General features: G+C 50.3%; 1 protein-coding gene across 1 annotated transcript in view; it reads left to right on the forward strand.

The window, feature by feature from the left end:
- The first annotated feature begins 31 nt into the window (after positions 1-31).
- Positions 32-15,854, forward strand: part of BTBD11 (BTB domain containing 11) — a 50,266-nt gene continuing 34,443 nt past the window's right edge. The window contains exons 1-8 of the mRNA XM_021718227.1: positions 32-59; positions 2,244-2,409; positions 4,932-5,021; positions 7,113-7,214; positions 9,155-9,248; positions 9,343-9,478; positions 10,163-10,383; positions 11,899-12,077. Of these exons, the coding sequence (XP_021573902.1) occupies positions 2,326-2,409; positions 4,932-5,021; positions 7,113-7,214; positions 9,155-9,248; positions 9,343-9,478; positions 10,163-10,383; positions 11,899-12,077 (906 nt within the window). The 5' untranslated portion in view covers positions 32-59; positions 2,244-2,325. The remainder of the gene's footprint in view (positions 60-2,243; positions 2,410-4,931; positions 5,022-7,112; positions 7,215-9,154; positions 9,249-9,342; positions 9,479-10,162; positions 10,384-11,898; positions 12,078-15,854) is intronic.

Raw genomic sequence — 15,854 nt, forward strand, 5'->3', positions numbered from 1 at the left:
TGATATATGGTAGAGATGAGGTCTCGCTGCCCAGGCGGGTCTCGAACCCGCAGGCTCAGGCAATCCACTCACCTCAGCCTCCCAAAGGCGCGGGATTACAGGCTGAGCCACCGAGCCCGGCTCTAAATACCTTTCATTAACCTTCACAGGGCTCTCATACAAATAGGCCCTCAGAGGCCTGGCTTGACACTTAGTTCCTAAGGCAGGTATGCAGCTCACACCCATCTCGACACCAGGCTTTCATCCCTGTCTGTGGAATCTGTCTGTGCCACATCAGCTCCCCCTGGCGGCCAGAAGCAAACACCTCGTGTCTAGTGCCAAGAGCTGAGCATCTCCTACCACTGGGTTCCCGTTCCAGAAAAATCTTCAGGCCACGCAGAGGTGAATGATATATCAGGAGCCCAGCGGACAGGCCAAGGGCACACACATCCCATCCACTTCCCGAAGCTGGCTTCGTGGTTCAGTCAGGTTCTCTCCCCAGATCCTAGCCATACATTCTGGAACAAGAGTCCTTATTTCTTCCAAGGATAAAAAAGCAGACACCTCCCTTCCAAACTTCATCCTTCCTTCTACCACAAAGTGGATTTGTTAGCAGCAGGAGCAGAACCAGGAATTCTGAACACCAGCTCCTTTCCTCAGTTTCCACCCCCTGAGTGCGTGAGCAGGGGGACTGCGAGGGAAATCAGTGAGCACTGGTTGTATAATATGACACCAGCTGACACAAGGAGTTTGCCAGCCTGCAGGCAAGGGCCAGAGCACTTGGAGAAGACACAGTCCGCTCTCTCTGCACCATCCCAGCAGCCACTGCCTCAGCTCAGCCCCTTGTCACTTCCCGTGCTTGCAGTGGCTTCTCTGCCCACCCAGCTAGTTCATTTAATGCTGGGGTCAGCATATTCCATCCTCTCCTAGAGTCAACCACCCATCCAGAACACTCCCCCGCTGGCTTTTGAGGATAAAGCCTGAGGTCTTAAGGACTAAGTCAAAGGTCCTCTGTGATCTAGTCCCCGCCTGCCTCACCACCCTCTGCTTCCGCCTACAAATTTATGCCCCAGAAACACCGAAACCTTCATAGTAAAACACAGGCTACCGTGTCTCACCTCCATACCTTTGCTCCTACTGGCCCTGCTGAGAGTTCTGCCTTCTCTTCTCCTGTCTCTTAACTTAAGACACAGTTTGGGGGTCACCTCCCCCAGGAAGCCTTGCTGGATCCCATAGGCTCTGTTGGGTGCAGCTTCCTTGTTCTCTCACAGCGCATGTGTCCTGTAATAGTGTCTGTCTCTGGTCCCTCAATCCTTGCATTTGCCACGTTGAATTATAACGTCCTGTGCCTGCATCCTCAACCTTCCAGACAGTTGTCCCCAGAGCAGAGACAACAACATGTTTACCTTTATGTTTTCAGCACCTAGAACAGAGCTTGGCGCCAGCGGGTATTCCACAGATGCTTAGTGGTTTGATTTTATAATTAACCGATTGGTCAGTTCATCACAAGAAGGAAGCAACATCTTTTATAAGCAGAGTTTATATCACCTTCTTGATTCTCTGAGTCTCTTCCTACCCCTGCCCAGCCTCTTCCTCCATGCACCTGACTGGCTGGGTGACAGTTTCCGATGCACTTTGTTATTTTCACTTGATTCCATCTTGCCAGTTCTCTGTCCTGCTTCTGTTTTGAAGGTGGAGAATCCACCCATCCTGTGTTCACTCAGCTCACACTTAACACCTCCAGTGTGCTGTGTGCTGTCTGGCCCTGGGAAGGAGGGGCTGCCAGACAAGGCCCCTGCTCTCAGATGTCTCTAGAGTGGCCGGTCAGACAAGTCAACAGGCAAATAGAAGACGCCATGATCAGGGGACAGGGTGACACAGATATGTAGGCCAGCTCTCTACACAACTCCCTTGTCTGTGTCAAATCCCAGCTCCACTGCCTGCTGGGCAAGTCCCTTACCTGTGTCTGTTTCCCTGTGGTTAAAAGTGGGGTCATGATATTATTTACCTCCTGGGGTGCCTGGCCCTTAGTCAACATTCAGCAACATCGGCCCTTATCTGGTTCCGTGTGCTGGGGGGGTACAGGGAGCCAAGACAGCCCAGCAGCTGTAAAGGACCCAGAGACATCAGGAGGCCACCTCTTCCCTGGGAGCAGGCAGTTGACATGAAAAGCAAATGAGAAACCCTGTGCTTGTGCCATGCCCCTCGGGGACCCATCTCTGGGGAAGTCGCTGCACCCACATGACAGTCTCTGTCTTCCTTAGGGCCGACGACTGCTTTTGCGCTTCCCGGAAGCTGGACGCAGTGGCCATCGAAGCCAAGTTTAAGCAGGACCTGGGCTTCCGGATGCTGAACTGTGGGCGGACGGACCTAGTGAAGCAGGCGGTGTCTCTGCTGGGGCCCGACGGGATCAACACCATGAGCGAACAGGTACAGGGCCTGAGGGTCTGACCGCTTTCCCACCTCCTCCACCCCCTGGCAAGACTGAGACAGCTGGTGAACCCCCAGCAGGTGCTGGGCAGAGGCGCCCCCTGCTGTCTGCTTAGGTTGCTTGTCTTTTTTTTTTTTTTTTTTAGTTTTTAAAATATAAAAATATTCCTGTTCGTCGTTATAGAAGTAGCACATGATCGGTGCAGCTGAAATGGAAAAGAGAGAAAAACAGGCCCATTCCAGAAAGCAAATAATGCCATCGCCCATATAACCATCGTTTATTTTTAGTATGTGTCCTTCAAGTCCCTTTCCAGCGTGGTTAAAATTAGTTCCGGGCTTGTCTATCTGTTCCTGCACAGGACAAGCCCAGACAGATTTCACCAAACTTTAAGGGTATGCTTAAGATACATAAAATTCTGGAGACCCTCAGAGGCACCTCAGAGATAGGCAGCCATCCCCCCAGACTCCTGAAACTGAAGTGCAGGGAGAGACACACGTGTCCCCTGGTCAGATGCTTTGTGTGGAGATATGTCACAGACAGAGAAAACAAGCAGCTGTCTTAAATGTGAGTCGCAGATGGAAAGTCACAAGAGACAGATAGGGCTACTTCTCCCATGGGCAGTTCATACAATGAGTTCCAGGATGGCAGGGACTATTTATTTAAGTGCAGCTAATAATTTTGAGCAACATCAAGGATCCGTAATATACACTTATATAGTTACATTACGTTTTTAAACCCAGGGATTTTTATTATATTTTTTTTTTTTTTTTTTTTTTTTGGAGGCAGGCTGGAGTACAATGACATGATCATAGGTTACCTACTGCCTCCTCAAACTCTTGGGCTCAAGCGATCCTCCTGCCTCAGCCTCCTCAGTAACTAGGACTACAGGTGCCACCATGCCCAGCTAATTTTTTTGTTGTTGTTTTTTAGAGACAGGATTCTGCTATACTCCTTGCCTCAAGCAGTCGTCCAGCCTTGGCTTCCCAAAGTGCTGGTGTTGCAGACATTAGCCACTGCACCTGACCATATATTTTATATTAAGGGTACTTTGCAATATTGTTGTTTTTGTTTTTTGTAGTTGTTGTTGTTTTTGAGACAGGGTCTTGCTGTGTTGCCGGGCTGGAGTGCACTGGCTATTACAGACATGATATAGCTCACAGCAGACTCCAACTCCTGGGCTCAAGTGATCCCTCCACCCGGCCTCCCTAAACAACTGGGTCTACAGGCATATGCCACCATGCTCAGCCTTATTCTTTTAAAAAAAAAAAAATCACTTTTAATGGCTTAAATGATTATATTGTTTATTCATTAGCCATACTTCAATTATGGGATATTTCGACTATGAATAATGCTGGGCTAAACATAATTACACAAAATTTTGTTTAGATCTCTGATTCTGTCTTTAGGGAAATTTTAAAAAATGGAAATAGTGGCTCAAACTCACCAACTTTTCTTAAGCCTCCCAGAAATTCCTTAAATTCCTTTCCCAGAACCTTTGTTCCCTCATACACACCCTCCAGCTAGGTATGTATTCTCTACTGATCTATCTTTTGCCTGTTTTTCATTGGAGCTTTGCTGTTTTTTCTTCTTTATTTAGGAGAGCTCTTTATATATTAGGCACATAACTCTTTGTTATAATGTGGCAAAAAATGTCTAAATGTATTGTTTACCTTTTAATCTTGTTTATGATGTTTTCAATTGTATGTCTTCAGTGCTATAATTATTTTCCATTGTGATTTCTTCTACTATGCATAGAAATGGATCCAGAGACCAGTTAGATACCTTTTATGGTTTTAATTTTTCCATGAATCTGATCAGACTAGAAATGATTTTGGTGGATGATGTGAGATAAGGCTGTAACTTGGAGCTTTTCCCAGATAAAGCCTCACGACACTGTTTACTGAACATCCATCCCTTCCTGCTGTTGGTTGTGCTGCTTCCTTTGTAATAAGGATTATGGGATTCCTAAAGGCCATTCCTCATTTGCTTGCCTTTGACTTGTAAATGGTAACATCAAGCCAGATGTCAGTGACAGGCGATGCCACATACTCAAAGGCACCCAATTCCCTCGATGCTGACCAGCAGCTTATATAGAGCAAAGATGACACATGTTATGTTGTGAAAGCGGAAATGCCAAAGAAACTGTTTACCAGTTCGATTGCTGATAATGTACAATCAATCCAGAAGTTTCCTAGGAGCCATACATTGAAATCAACCTCTTGTTTTAGCAAACGCACTTAGATCTGTTGCACCCTAAGACAAACAAACCAAAGTCCTCCGATTTAAGCAAAGATAAGTGCCGAAAAGGCAAGGGAAGTTCCCTTCTCACCTCCATGCTGGTTCCCAAAACAAGGAGGGAGGTGCCCTTACGAGTCATAGGCTGCACATTTCTTTTGGTCATGCTGGGTTGTGAGCATAGGCGTAGCCTCCTGAACATGAGTAAGATGTTCCATTTGTTGTCCTCGACTGACCACAGCTGCCTTATAAACATCTCCGTTCTCTGGTTTTTAACTCACCGCAGGGCATGACTCCCCTGATGTACGCCTGTGTCCGTGGGGACGAGGCGATGGTTCAGATGCTGCTGGATGCTGGAGCTGACCTGAACGTGGAGGTGAGGGTACAGAGGACTGCCGGGCCCCCGGCCTGGCTGCCCCAAGGGGAAGGCGAGCAGGATGGGGGGCTTCTCCCAATCGCCACCACCGAGCAAGCTCTGTTCAACAGATAGATCATCCCCCTGCCCTTTTAGTTGCTGTGGCCCTGGTGAGACCACCTGATGGACTCTGTCCACCCTGAGACCCCAGTCCAACCAAACTCCACGGAGCTGCCTGTGTATATGTTCTGTTTAAAAACAACCAATACAGCTTCAGGGAGCACCGGCTTTTCCTTGGCTCCACAGTCCTGGGGCCCTGATTCCTACAATCGATCCATCCCCTCTGGGATGGAGCAGAAAGAACCTTCCTGAGCCGTCACCCTTTTCCCTCTGCTTTAGACAAAGTGGAAGAAGCAGTGGCCCGGTCCCCTGAGCTGTTTCCCTCTCCCAGATCCTCCATCCTCCCTGCCAATCCTGCTTGGTGCCCCTTGTTGGCTGAGTGACAGATCTCAAAGCTTCCCTGAGACAGTGGGGTGGAGTGGACAGCACACCTCCCCCCAAGCCCTCTCTTCCCCGCTCAACAACACTGGCCTCAGAATTTGACCAGACGTGGTTTCAAGTTCTGCAACCACTGCTGTCATGGTGACTCGCTTTTACACTTGGGCAAGTGATTCGACCTTTCTTGTCCCCATCTGCAAAAGGGGAAAATAATCACACCCATCTCAGACAGTTGTTGGAAGGGATTTTGAGAGTACCTAGCATAGATTTAGGACTCAGCAAGAAAAGAGACCCTCCACTCACACCCCAGGCTCACAACAATTGAAAGCCCACTTGGTTACCATATCTCATGCAGTCTGAAGACCACTGTCCCTGACAACCAGATATTGGTTGTCTCGGGCAGCAGAAAGATCGTCATGCTGCAGTCATAACTCAGCAACCCTGGGACACCTTTTCAGTTTGAAATCAGATGCTCATGCAGTCTTGGGCTGTGCTTTTTTCTTTTAATCAGTGAGTTTTATGTTCATCTGAGGAAATCAGACAATAGACATAGTTTTGGATCCCGACCATTTTGGATCTTATAAGTTTCGACTCTTTGGGGGTCTTCCCCCCTGCTGTGCACCCCCAAGTACCATGCAAAGGCTCCTCAGTGTTGCATCCTCGGGGGTCTCTGGTCCTCCTCTCTAGCCCATCCCACAGATCCCAGCCCAGGTCTCCTTCCAGCAGGTGCTTAGTGAACTGGACTGCTCTGACTAAAGCAGGCATCGAGGTCACATGACCCTGGGAATGTCTGGGAGAAAAGCCTGGTGTGGGACTGATCTTGTAAGACCTACTCTTCAGCTGCCCTGCCTCCTCTCTCTTGGCCTGGGTTGTCTGAGATTCATTCGTGATGTGTCCCAGGAAAGCTTCATGCCCGTGTTTTGGTAGCGCGAAGGGCCTTGTCAACCAGGAAGCCGGCAGAAGAGAGAAATGAGATCCGCGTGGGTGAAGTTCTTCTATGGAAGAGTGATGAACTTCCCTGGCTTGGCAGCCTGAAGCAGACTGCCCCTTGCCTGGGGTTTACCACCACTGAGAATGTCTTCAAGTATAGATGGCACGGTAGTAACTTCCTACGCCTTCTGGTGTCCTGTGGCTCTCAGAAGTACCACCTTCCCTTAGACAGAAAGAGGACTAAGACAGGCAGAAGGGCTGGCTCACCGGAACAACTGTTACAACTTCTCCAAGGGACCTCGGGGCAATCAGAAGTCACCTTTAATTCCTCTCAGAGTAGAGGCAAAGGAGTCCTTACTATACACATAAAGTCACCGAGAAATGTTCTCACTGCCCAGTGGCTAAAATCTCCAAAACATGGTCTTCCAGTGGCCTGCCTTTGGAGAATTGCTTCCGACTCAGTTCTTACAGGCACAAGCAGGACAGATGCCTGGTTCTGGTGAGAGGCATTTGGGGCATCGACAGGGGAACAGCCCTAACTGTGTCACCAGTGTTGCCCAAGGCATCTTCCAGGATGCCTCTTTGTACACCACCAGCCCATGTGCCCAGCCACAGATAGGTCAGATTTGCTAGCCTAAGTATTGTGAAGGTCACATGTTGAAAATAACTTCGATTTGTTTATAGGTTGTCAGTACTCCTCATAAATATCCATCCGTCCACCCCGAGACCCGCCATTGGACGGCTCTGACTTTTGCTGTGTTGCATGGACATATTCCTGTAGTTCAGGTATTAACATATTTCCCTATCCACATCTGACCTTTAATTTTACCTCTTCCATAACGCAAATCTATACCTCTCCCAGCATGCATATTCCCTGAGAGATTCATATTGGTTAAGTGCAATGAGATATAGCATATTCATATCATAGGGATAAAAATATTGTATGTAATGACCTACAAGACCTGGCTTTAACCAATATGAACTTGTCACTTACCCACATGCAGCCTCACACACAGAATGGCAATCCTACCAAGTTCTTCCTGGATGCTCTGGGGTGGGGCTTTAGCTGTCTGTGGATTTGTTCATCTTGCTTGCTGCAACATGAAAGTAAGACTTGGCTGGTGTCGATTCCTTGGAACCTCCCCCTAGGTGTGACCCCAGTGTTTGCATAGAATCTCATGGTTTCCAGCCAATGGGAAGAGGCATCTACATCACCAAGGGAGTGTTTCTAAAGTTGCTTGCTAGGACCCCACTTCCTGAGACGCGGATCCAGGAGGTCTTAGAGCTGGGCCATAGCTGTATGTCTTCTGAAACCGCCCTAAGTGCAGTGGCCCATCCTCATCAGCAGTCCTTTAGACAGAGAAATGTGTATCGCCTGCACCGTCTCTGGCTGTTGTAGAGTTGGTGTTCAACAAATAGCCAACTAGTACATTCCAGATCTTACACTTGGGCTTTACTTCATTAGAAAAGAAAGATCAGCACCCAGGGTCATGACTACTTCTGGCCCCACGATGGAACTCACCTTCTCTGGTGTGGTCCACGCCTCTTTATTCTACGCAGAGCAGGGAATAGTGTCAGAGGGACAGCTCAGCAATGTTGGACTCTCAGAGGAATCCTTTGCTGTGTCCTGGACTATGGGAATCCTTAGGACAGATCCCAAGTCCTGTTTCAGGAGGCTGAACATGTGACACAGCACACCGAGTGCTGGCTTCTGCCTGTAGAACAGCGTGTCCAGTCCACTCCTGGAGTGGGGTTGGATGGTGGTCTGGTGGACACAGATGTCATCCCTTAACATGCAGGGGCATTCCTGGACTTCAAATCCAAAATGAGAGCAACAGGAAGCCTAGTAAAGCCACCCAGAAGTCAGGCTACCTCCTTCTGCAAGTGCAGCACTTCACGGATGCCAAGTAGCAGTGCCCACTCGGGTATGCCCTTGGGTAGCCATAGGTAGACAGTAAAGATGGCAGGAGTTTTTTTCCCCATTTTGTATCAGCGGTGCTGACTGCACGTCTATTCACTGTGAGATGTGGCATGGACAGAATCTCTGCCTTTTTAAGAAGCCCAGGTATCTCAGGGAATGCACAGAATGAAGGTATGTGAAGCAAAACTTCTGAAAGCTCACTCTGCCCCTTTTATTAACTGGTCTTGTTGGCCGAAAACTTAGCATTGGCCAAACTATCTTCAGAACCATCCAGGGTGTTCTAGTAGGAATTCTTGCCTTGGCTGGTCCCCAAAGTCCTTCAGAGCTCTTGAGAGTCTGGTTCTAAGAGTCCGCTCTCATGCCCTCTGAGGCTTTGTGTAACCGGCCCAAGAAGGAAGTCTTCCATCATTCTGGTGCCAAAGACTTTAAACTCGGTGCTTCTAGAAACTTCAATGGACATGTAAATGCCCTGGAGATCTTGTGAAAATGCAGACTGTCCGTCAGGTTTGGGGTAGGGCCTGAGAGTCAGCATTTCCAACAAGCTCCCAGGATCACCTGGGATGCAGTTGTGCATGGACTGATGCAGTTGTGCATGGACTGTACTCTGAGTAGCCTGGGGTTCTAGAAGGTACCGGAGGTTCTCAGTTCATCCTGAGGTACGGTTGCCCTCCAGCCCTGTGCACGTGGTCACCGGCCCAGAGGGAGGGAAGGAGCGCTGGCATCTCACTGACTCCGCCATTCCAGACGGGCACCCACACACGGCACACGTCCTCTAAGTGTCTCAATGGCCGCTCTTCCTCCACAGCTCCTCCTGGATGCTGGGGCCAAGGTGGAGGGCTCGGTGGAGCACGGCGAGGAGAACTACTCAGAAACGCCGCTCCAGCTCGCAGCCGCAGTAGGTAAGAGTGGCCGGTCCTCGCCCTGGCCCTTGAAGTGCCTGCAACTATATGTTTGCTTTATTCTCTTATAAAACCCCCTTCTCTGGGCTTGCAGGAAATTTTGAGCTGGTTAGTTTGCTGTTGGAGCGTGGTGCGGATCCCCTGATAGGAACCATGTACAGGAATGGAATTTCTACAACCCCCCAGGGTGATATGAATTCTTTCAGCCAGGCCGCAGCCCACGGACACAGGTAGGCTAGGATGGGCCACAGCCACGAGGTCCCAAGTGGTGCTTGTTAAAAATGCAGATTCCCAGGCCTACCCCAGACCCATGTTTCTCTGGATGTGGGGCCCAGAGGCAGTGAGAGAGAGTCCTGGCCCCGGGCCTGGCCAACTGAGAGCCAGTTCTGTGCAGTGCACATCCACCCAGACTGGCTCATTTTGCCCGTGTCTGGCCAGCATGAATCTCACAGAGAGACGTCAATTTTTCCCAGTTTTGGTCACAGCACATCACATCAGCTGTCATGAAGTCAGAAGCATCCTTTTGCAAAATAATAAGACCTCTCACGTTTGGTTACTTCGTTTCCTCCGAAATCTACCCCCATCAGATTTTATGACACATAACCCCAAAGAAAGCACATTCACTGTGGAGGGATGGTTTCCAAAGCAGAGTTCTAGAGCCTTCTGGATACTTGAAGAAGTCCATTAGCTCCAAGTTGCCTCAAGGAAACAAACTCAGTCATACCCCCGCCCATCTCCTCCATGCCCACAACATGGTGCCCATGGTCAGGCCTCTGAAACCACCACCCTGTGGGGCCCGCCGGTCCCTCACCCCAGCCCTGAGCGAGCGGCCCCCTACTCTCCCACCCCGCCCCCCCCTCGGCAAAGCCACTTCCCTCTCTGAGTGTCATCCTCTCTGGGTTTATGATTGACAGGAATGTGTTCCGCAAACTGCTCGCCCAGCCAGAGAAGGAGAAGAGTGATATCCTGTCCCTGGAGGAGATTCTGGCTGAGGGGACTGACCTGGCAGAGACAGCCCCGCCCCCCCTGTGCGCCAGCCGCAACAGCAAGGCCAAACTGAGGGCCCTGAGGGAGGCCATGTATCACAGCGCTGAGCATGGCTACGTGGATGTCACAATTGATATCAGGAGCATAGGTCAGTCTGGGCACCCTCCACCACGGGCACGGCGCTGCTGCCCGGCTCTAGGGCTACACACCACACACACACACATGCACACGCACACACACTCACACCAAGGGAGCCAGGAAGCTTCTCCTTCCCTGGTTGGAACACTTCCAGGCCAAGACACCCACACTGTCCCCATAGAAAACAGCATCCTGCCAGCCCTGAAGGCCCACTCTCAGGTCATCTTTGATTCCCAAACTCTGGACCCTGGGGCAGGAATTCACATCACCTGAGGAACTTTTCTGAGTGCAGATTCCCAGGCCCTACACCCAGAGACTCTGCTGTCAAGGGTCTGGATGGACAAAGGCTGGAAATCTTTATATTTAACAATCATCCCAGGTGGTTCCCAGTGGTTAAGGAGTCATGACCTTAGAGCACTCAACTCCACAAAGCCATTAGGTTGAGGGCGCCCTTCCTTACCAGGACGCCTCCAGGAAGCTTCAGGGGACACAGCTGCTCTCTGGAAAAGTTAGGGCTGGCTCTTCCTGGGGTGAGCTAGCCCAGAGCTACCTCCCGTGTGCATCTGGAAGACGAGGCTAGCCTAGCCTTCACCAGCCTAGTGGCTTTAGCCCCAGCACAGAAGAGGTGGGACCCTAAACGCAGGGCGTGGCAGTTGGAGGCAGGCTGAGGTCTGAGCAGAGGACCCTGGATGCCGTTCTGGAAACAGGCGTCTCTAGAGATGGCAGCTGAGTGTGTGGGACGTTTCTGCCATTGCCCTGAGAATCTGCTTGGCATGATCATAAGGCTGGAGACTCCGGGTGGAGGCTAGAGACAGTGGTGAGACATGCCCACCCCCATGCGAGTCTCTCCATGAGAGGGGAGGTGCTGATCACAGCAACCCGCTGCTGGTGAGGCTGTTGTTTCAGAGGAAGACTCGTTGAAGTACTTGTAGACGGAATTGTTATTTTGCACAGGGCCATGGCAGGACTGTCCTCCCGCGTCTTTTTATTCGGGTGGAGACATCCATCCTAGCCAGAGCTGTAGATGGGGAAGTCCGCCAGTGGGTTTTGCCCACCCTACGCTCTCATCTGGACACGGATGAATCCGGGTCCTTGGGCACATCAATTCTTTAATCCTGGACAAGACTCTTCCCCTCCTCGAGAGCCTGTCTCTCCCCAGTAGGTGGAGGGGAGGGAGCCTGTGAACTCAGAACCCAGGAGTGTGTACCATGCGTAAGTAGTATGCAGAATTCCAGTGCGCAACACGACGATGACATGTTGCAAAACGCAGCCCCTGATAATATGAGGAGCATGGGGAGATGGACACCCACAGTTAAGGGGACTGGATGATGACCTTTAATTTCCACTTCTGCCAGTCTTAGGGATACAACCCCCGCTGGCTCCCTGAAAACGGGTTCCTTGGTCTCATAATTTGGGAACATCCTGGGGGAAGGTCGACTTCCAGATAGAAACACGCCTCCTTTGGTTGTTCCCCTCTCCTGCCCGCCCTCCCCTCCGGCCCTCCCTGGCTCCTGTCCCCCTCCAGGCGTCCCGTGGACTCTACACACGTGGCTGGAGTCTTTGCGGATTGCCTTCCAGCAGCACCGCAGGCCTCTCATCCAGTGCTTGTTGAAGGAGTTTAAGACCATTCAGGAGGAAGAATACACTGAGGAGCTCATCACTCAAGGCCTGCCTCTGATGTTTGAGATCTTGAAAGCGAGCAAGGTACGAGGGGCTTGGGGCTGCTGTGGTCGTCAGCAGAGAACGAGGCCGGAGGTCCACAGATCTGAGGGGCCCCGTAGGTGGGTGCTGCTCCAGGGGCAGGGGAGAGTTCTGTCTTCTGGGCATCTGCATGTCCCAAGGCACTCGGGCACAATGGCAGCATAGCCATCTTCTAACTCAAGGACCTTGCGGCTGGGGAAATGGTGCCAACACGTGTGTCCCATCAGCCCGTGAGGCAGGTTATAAAACGGTGTTCAACTGGGTGGTGCAGGCCGGGAACGGTGTGAGGAGGAGGTGGAGAGCACCCCACCCCCATCTCAGGTGCTGAGACTAGACCAGGCCTGGATGGAATCAAGCAGGAAGAGAGGAATGGGTGCAGCTTTCTGGATAAACAGGTGCAGGCCCTGCCCAGGTTTCGGGAAGTCCAGGCCCAGGGAAACAGCTTTTCAGGTGGAGTGGGTTGTGTGAGCCTAGCTCTGGATTCACCCCTACTGACACCTACATTCCCAGCAACAGGAAAATGCTGCAGCCCCTTCCCGATTTCACCCCAGCCTTGGACTGCTGTGAGATTAATTCTTAAAAATCTCTGTGGGATCATTGCTTCGGCGATACCATACAGACACTCCAGTCTCTGCTAGCAAGCCATGCCGTGTGTTGTGTGTGTTGGCGAGTACAGAGAATAGACAGCCTCGATGTACCCATGCTCACCTGGTGGAGATTACAGATAACAGACAGCCTCGATGTACCCATGGTCACTTGGTGGAGAGTACAGAGAATAGATAGCCTCGATGTACCCACAGTCACTCGATCAACAGTCAAAGGCAAGGGAGGCCATGGCAAATGCCCCAGTGCTGTGACCCTAAGAAGCATCAGTCTGCCTGAGCAGCTGAGGAGTTGGTGCCACCAAACGTCACATACCCAAGGGGCTTATTGGTAGGGCACAAGGATCAGTATTGCACAGAGGCTAGGAGTATGGATTCTGGAACCAAACTACAGGGGTTCACATCCTGGCTCTGCCACTTTACTAGCCTTTTGTCCTTAAGCTACTGAACTTCCCTCTGCCTTAGTTTCCCCAGCTGAAAATGGGAACAACAATTGTACTGCCTTTTAAGGTAGTTACGAGGATAAAATGAGCCAATGTCCTAATGTCCCTTGAATTGTTTCTGGCACATAGTAAATGCTTTATAAGTGTCTATATCGTGAAGATGGTCCCACCAGAGGATGTGGCACCTCCAGTATTTCCCAAATGAAATTCTGAGCCCATAGTTATAAGAAGATATTCTGCAAAGAACCATCCTCACAGCAGGGATGGATAATATCAAAATATTTAACATTCCAATGCAACACAGGCAGCAGGCAGCCATGAATACAGAATGTCAGCTCCTCTCCTCAGAATAACATCGGGTTATGCCCAGTTTCTCCATGCAGAACCTGGAATACCCTAATTCACAAAGAGAATTGAGTGTTTCCCAAACTCATGTGGCCTCAGAACCCTTTTACAATAAACTGTCTCAAGACACAAATTAAGACTTTTTTTTCTTAAACTAAAACATATATTTTACTGCATGCCAGGCACTAATCTAAGTATAAGGATTAAACCTTTTAAAGGAAGTGCTAATCATATCCTCACTTAACAGATGGGAAACTGAGGCACAAAGAGGGTGACTCGTGTGCCCCAGGTCACACTGCTGGTAAGTGGCAAGGCTGGGATTGAACCCAGGCCATTAAGCCCCAGAGCCAGCCCTCTTACCGCTTGGCCCCAAAATAGGTTCTGTGGGACTCTAGGCTCTATGTTGAAGCCTATGCTGTTTCCAGGGAAATTGGCCTCTGAACCAAAGGGCAGTGTGGGTTTCCTGGCTGAGCTGGGTTGCATCACCCACCGAGAGTGAAGAGGAGACACAGAGCTGACTCCTCCAAGGATGGCCTTTCAGTAAGGAGGCAGCTACATAGCACCCCCACCTTCAGAGCCCCTGACCTTGGCTCTGGAGCCATTCCCATGAGGTGTTCTCATCAGTGCCTGTCCTCTGCTGGACGTCTCTGGGCCTCCTGTAGGCTGGATGTGTGTTTGAGACCAAGACCCAGTGAGGTCCCAGATGGGAGCAGGTGCACCAGGTCGAGGTAATGAGGTTCCAGAGCATGAAACCTGCTGGAAGCATTTCACTACCAAAAATAAATAACTGAATGAAACAGCTTTCACCTGAAACTACCCATGAAACCATCTTCATGAAAAATCATCGCTGGGTCTATTCACATGACTGGTTTTCTTTTTTGGGAGGGAGGGGTGTTTGTTTTTGTCTTTAACTTTTCTTCAGGCTATAATGGGACTTCCAGAATTTTCTGAGGCATCCTGTAGACTAAGAAAACCTAATCTATAGATTTTAAAGTAAACTTTACTATGAAGTATAATATACAGAAAGTGCATAGATTATCACTATAGAACCTAATACATTTTCACAAGGTAAACACATGTGCAGTCAGCACCCAAACCAAGAAACGGGACATGACTAGCACCCCAGTGGCCCACACACATCCACCTCAGCCACCAAGCCCCAAAGGGCTGCCATCCTCCTGACTTCAAAGGCCATATGACATTTCTCCTGGAGCTTCAACATGGTTGACAGTTTGTTAGATAGGAGATATTCCTCAGAACCTCAGTCCATGATTTTAAGAATCTACAGTCTCCCGGCCTGGGCAACTTGGCGAGACCTCTTCTGAACAATAAAAATAAAAAAAATTAGCTGGGCACGGTAACATGCACCTGTAGTTCCAGCTACTTGGAAGGCTGAGGTGGAAGGATCACCGGAGCCCAGCAGGGTGGCCATGAACATGCGTGCCATGGTGCTCCCTCCTGGGTGACAGAGTGAGACTCCAACTCAAAAAACAACCACAGTCTGGAGTGGAGAAACCACCCTCAGCGCATAAATGCATCCTGCCCATCGTTTATAGACAGTCCCTTGGAAATCAGTTGGAATTTTTGTCAGCAGAGGTTAATTCTAGAGTGATTCACAGGTGCCCAGGTCGGCCCACGAACACCAGCTTTACTCACTGTGTAACAGATTGTCCTAACAGGAGCCCAGAGTACCCCAGCCTCTCCCGAGCCCCAGAGCCCCAAGGGAACAGGTGTTTAGTGGGCCAGCAGAGTTTGGGGAAGCCCCCGAGCAGAACTCCAGAGTGTCTGACTGGGAGAGGGCAGGTCAGTGTGGTGGTGGCAGTCAGAAGGTCACCAGCAGGTTTCTCCTCTGCAGCTGAGGGACAGGAACAAGAAAGGAGCCTTTGCCAGGAGACATGGCCTAGAACCTGCTCCTTGGCAGCTATGCTGATCATAGAGGGTGGGGGGAGCCTGAGTGAGGCTCAGACAACCTCCAGACTAGAAGGGGCTGCCCAGGAAGGTTGGCACAGTCAAGAGCAGGGAGCCAGTGGGGGATGTTTAGCTTTTACAGGGGTTCGGTGGCATCCCCTACTGGTGAAATGAGGTATTACACATTACAAACACTAACCACAAGGGGAAAAAAATAGGCGGTAAATTTCCCAAGACTGCAGTGTCAAGTATTCCCCAAGCATGAGTGATATTCCTGCGATCAAAAGAAAAACTGGGCTGGGCACAGTGGCTCACATCTGTAATCCCAGCACTTGGAAAGACTGAGGCAAGAGGATCGCTTGAGCCTAGGAGTTAGAGACCAGCCTGGGCAACACAGCAAGACGCTGTTTCTACAAAACATTAGTCAGGCGTGGTGACCTGCACCTGTTGTTCCGGCTACTCAGGAGGCTGAAGCAGAAGGA

Source organism: Carlito syrichta, unplaced genomic scaffold (genome assembly GCF_000164805.1).
Source record: "Carlito syrichta isolate Samal-C Ts95f unplaced genomic scaffold, Tarsius_syrichta-2.0.1 Scaffold311952, whole genome shotgun sequence".
In the NCBI taxonomy this organism is placed as follows: domain Eukaryota; kingdom Metazoa; phylum Chordata; class Mammalia; order Primates; family Tarsiidae; genus Carlito; species Carlito syrichta.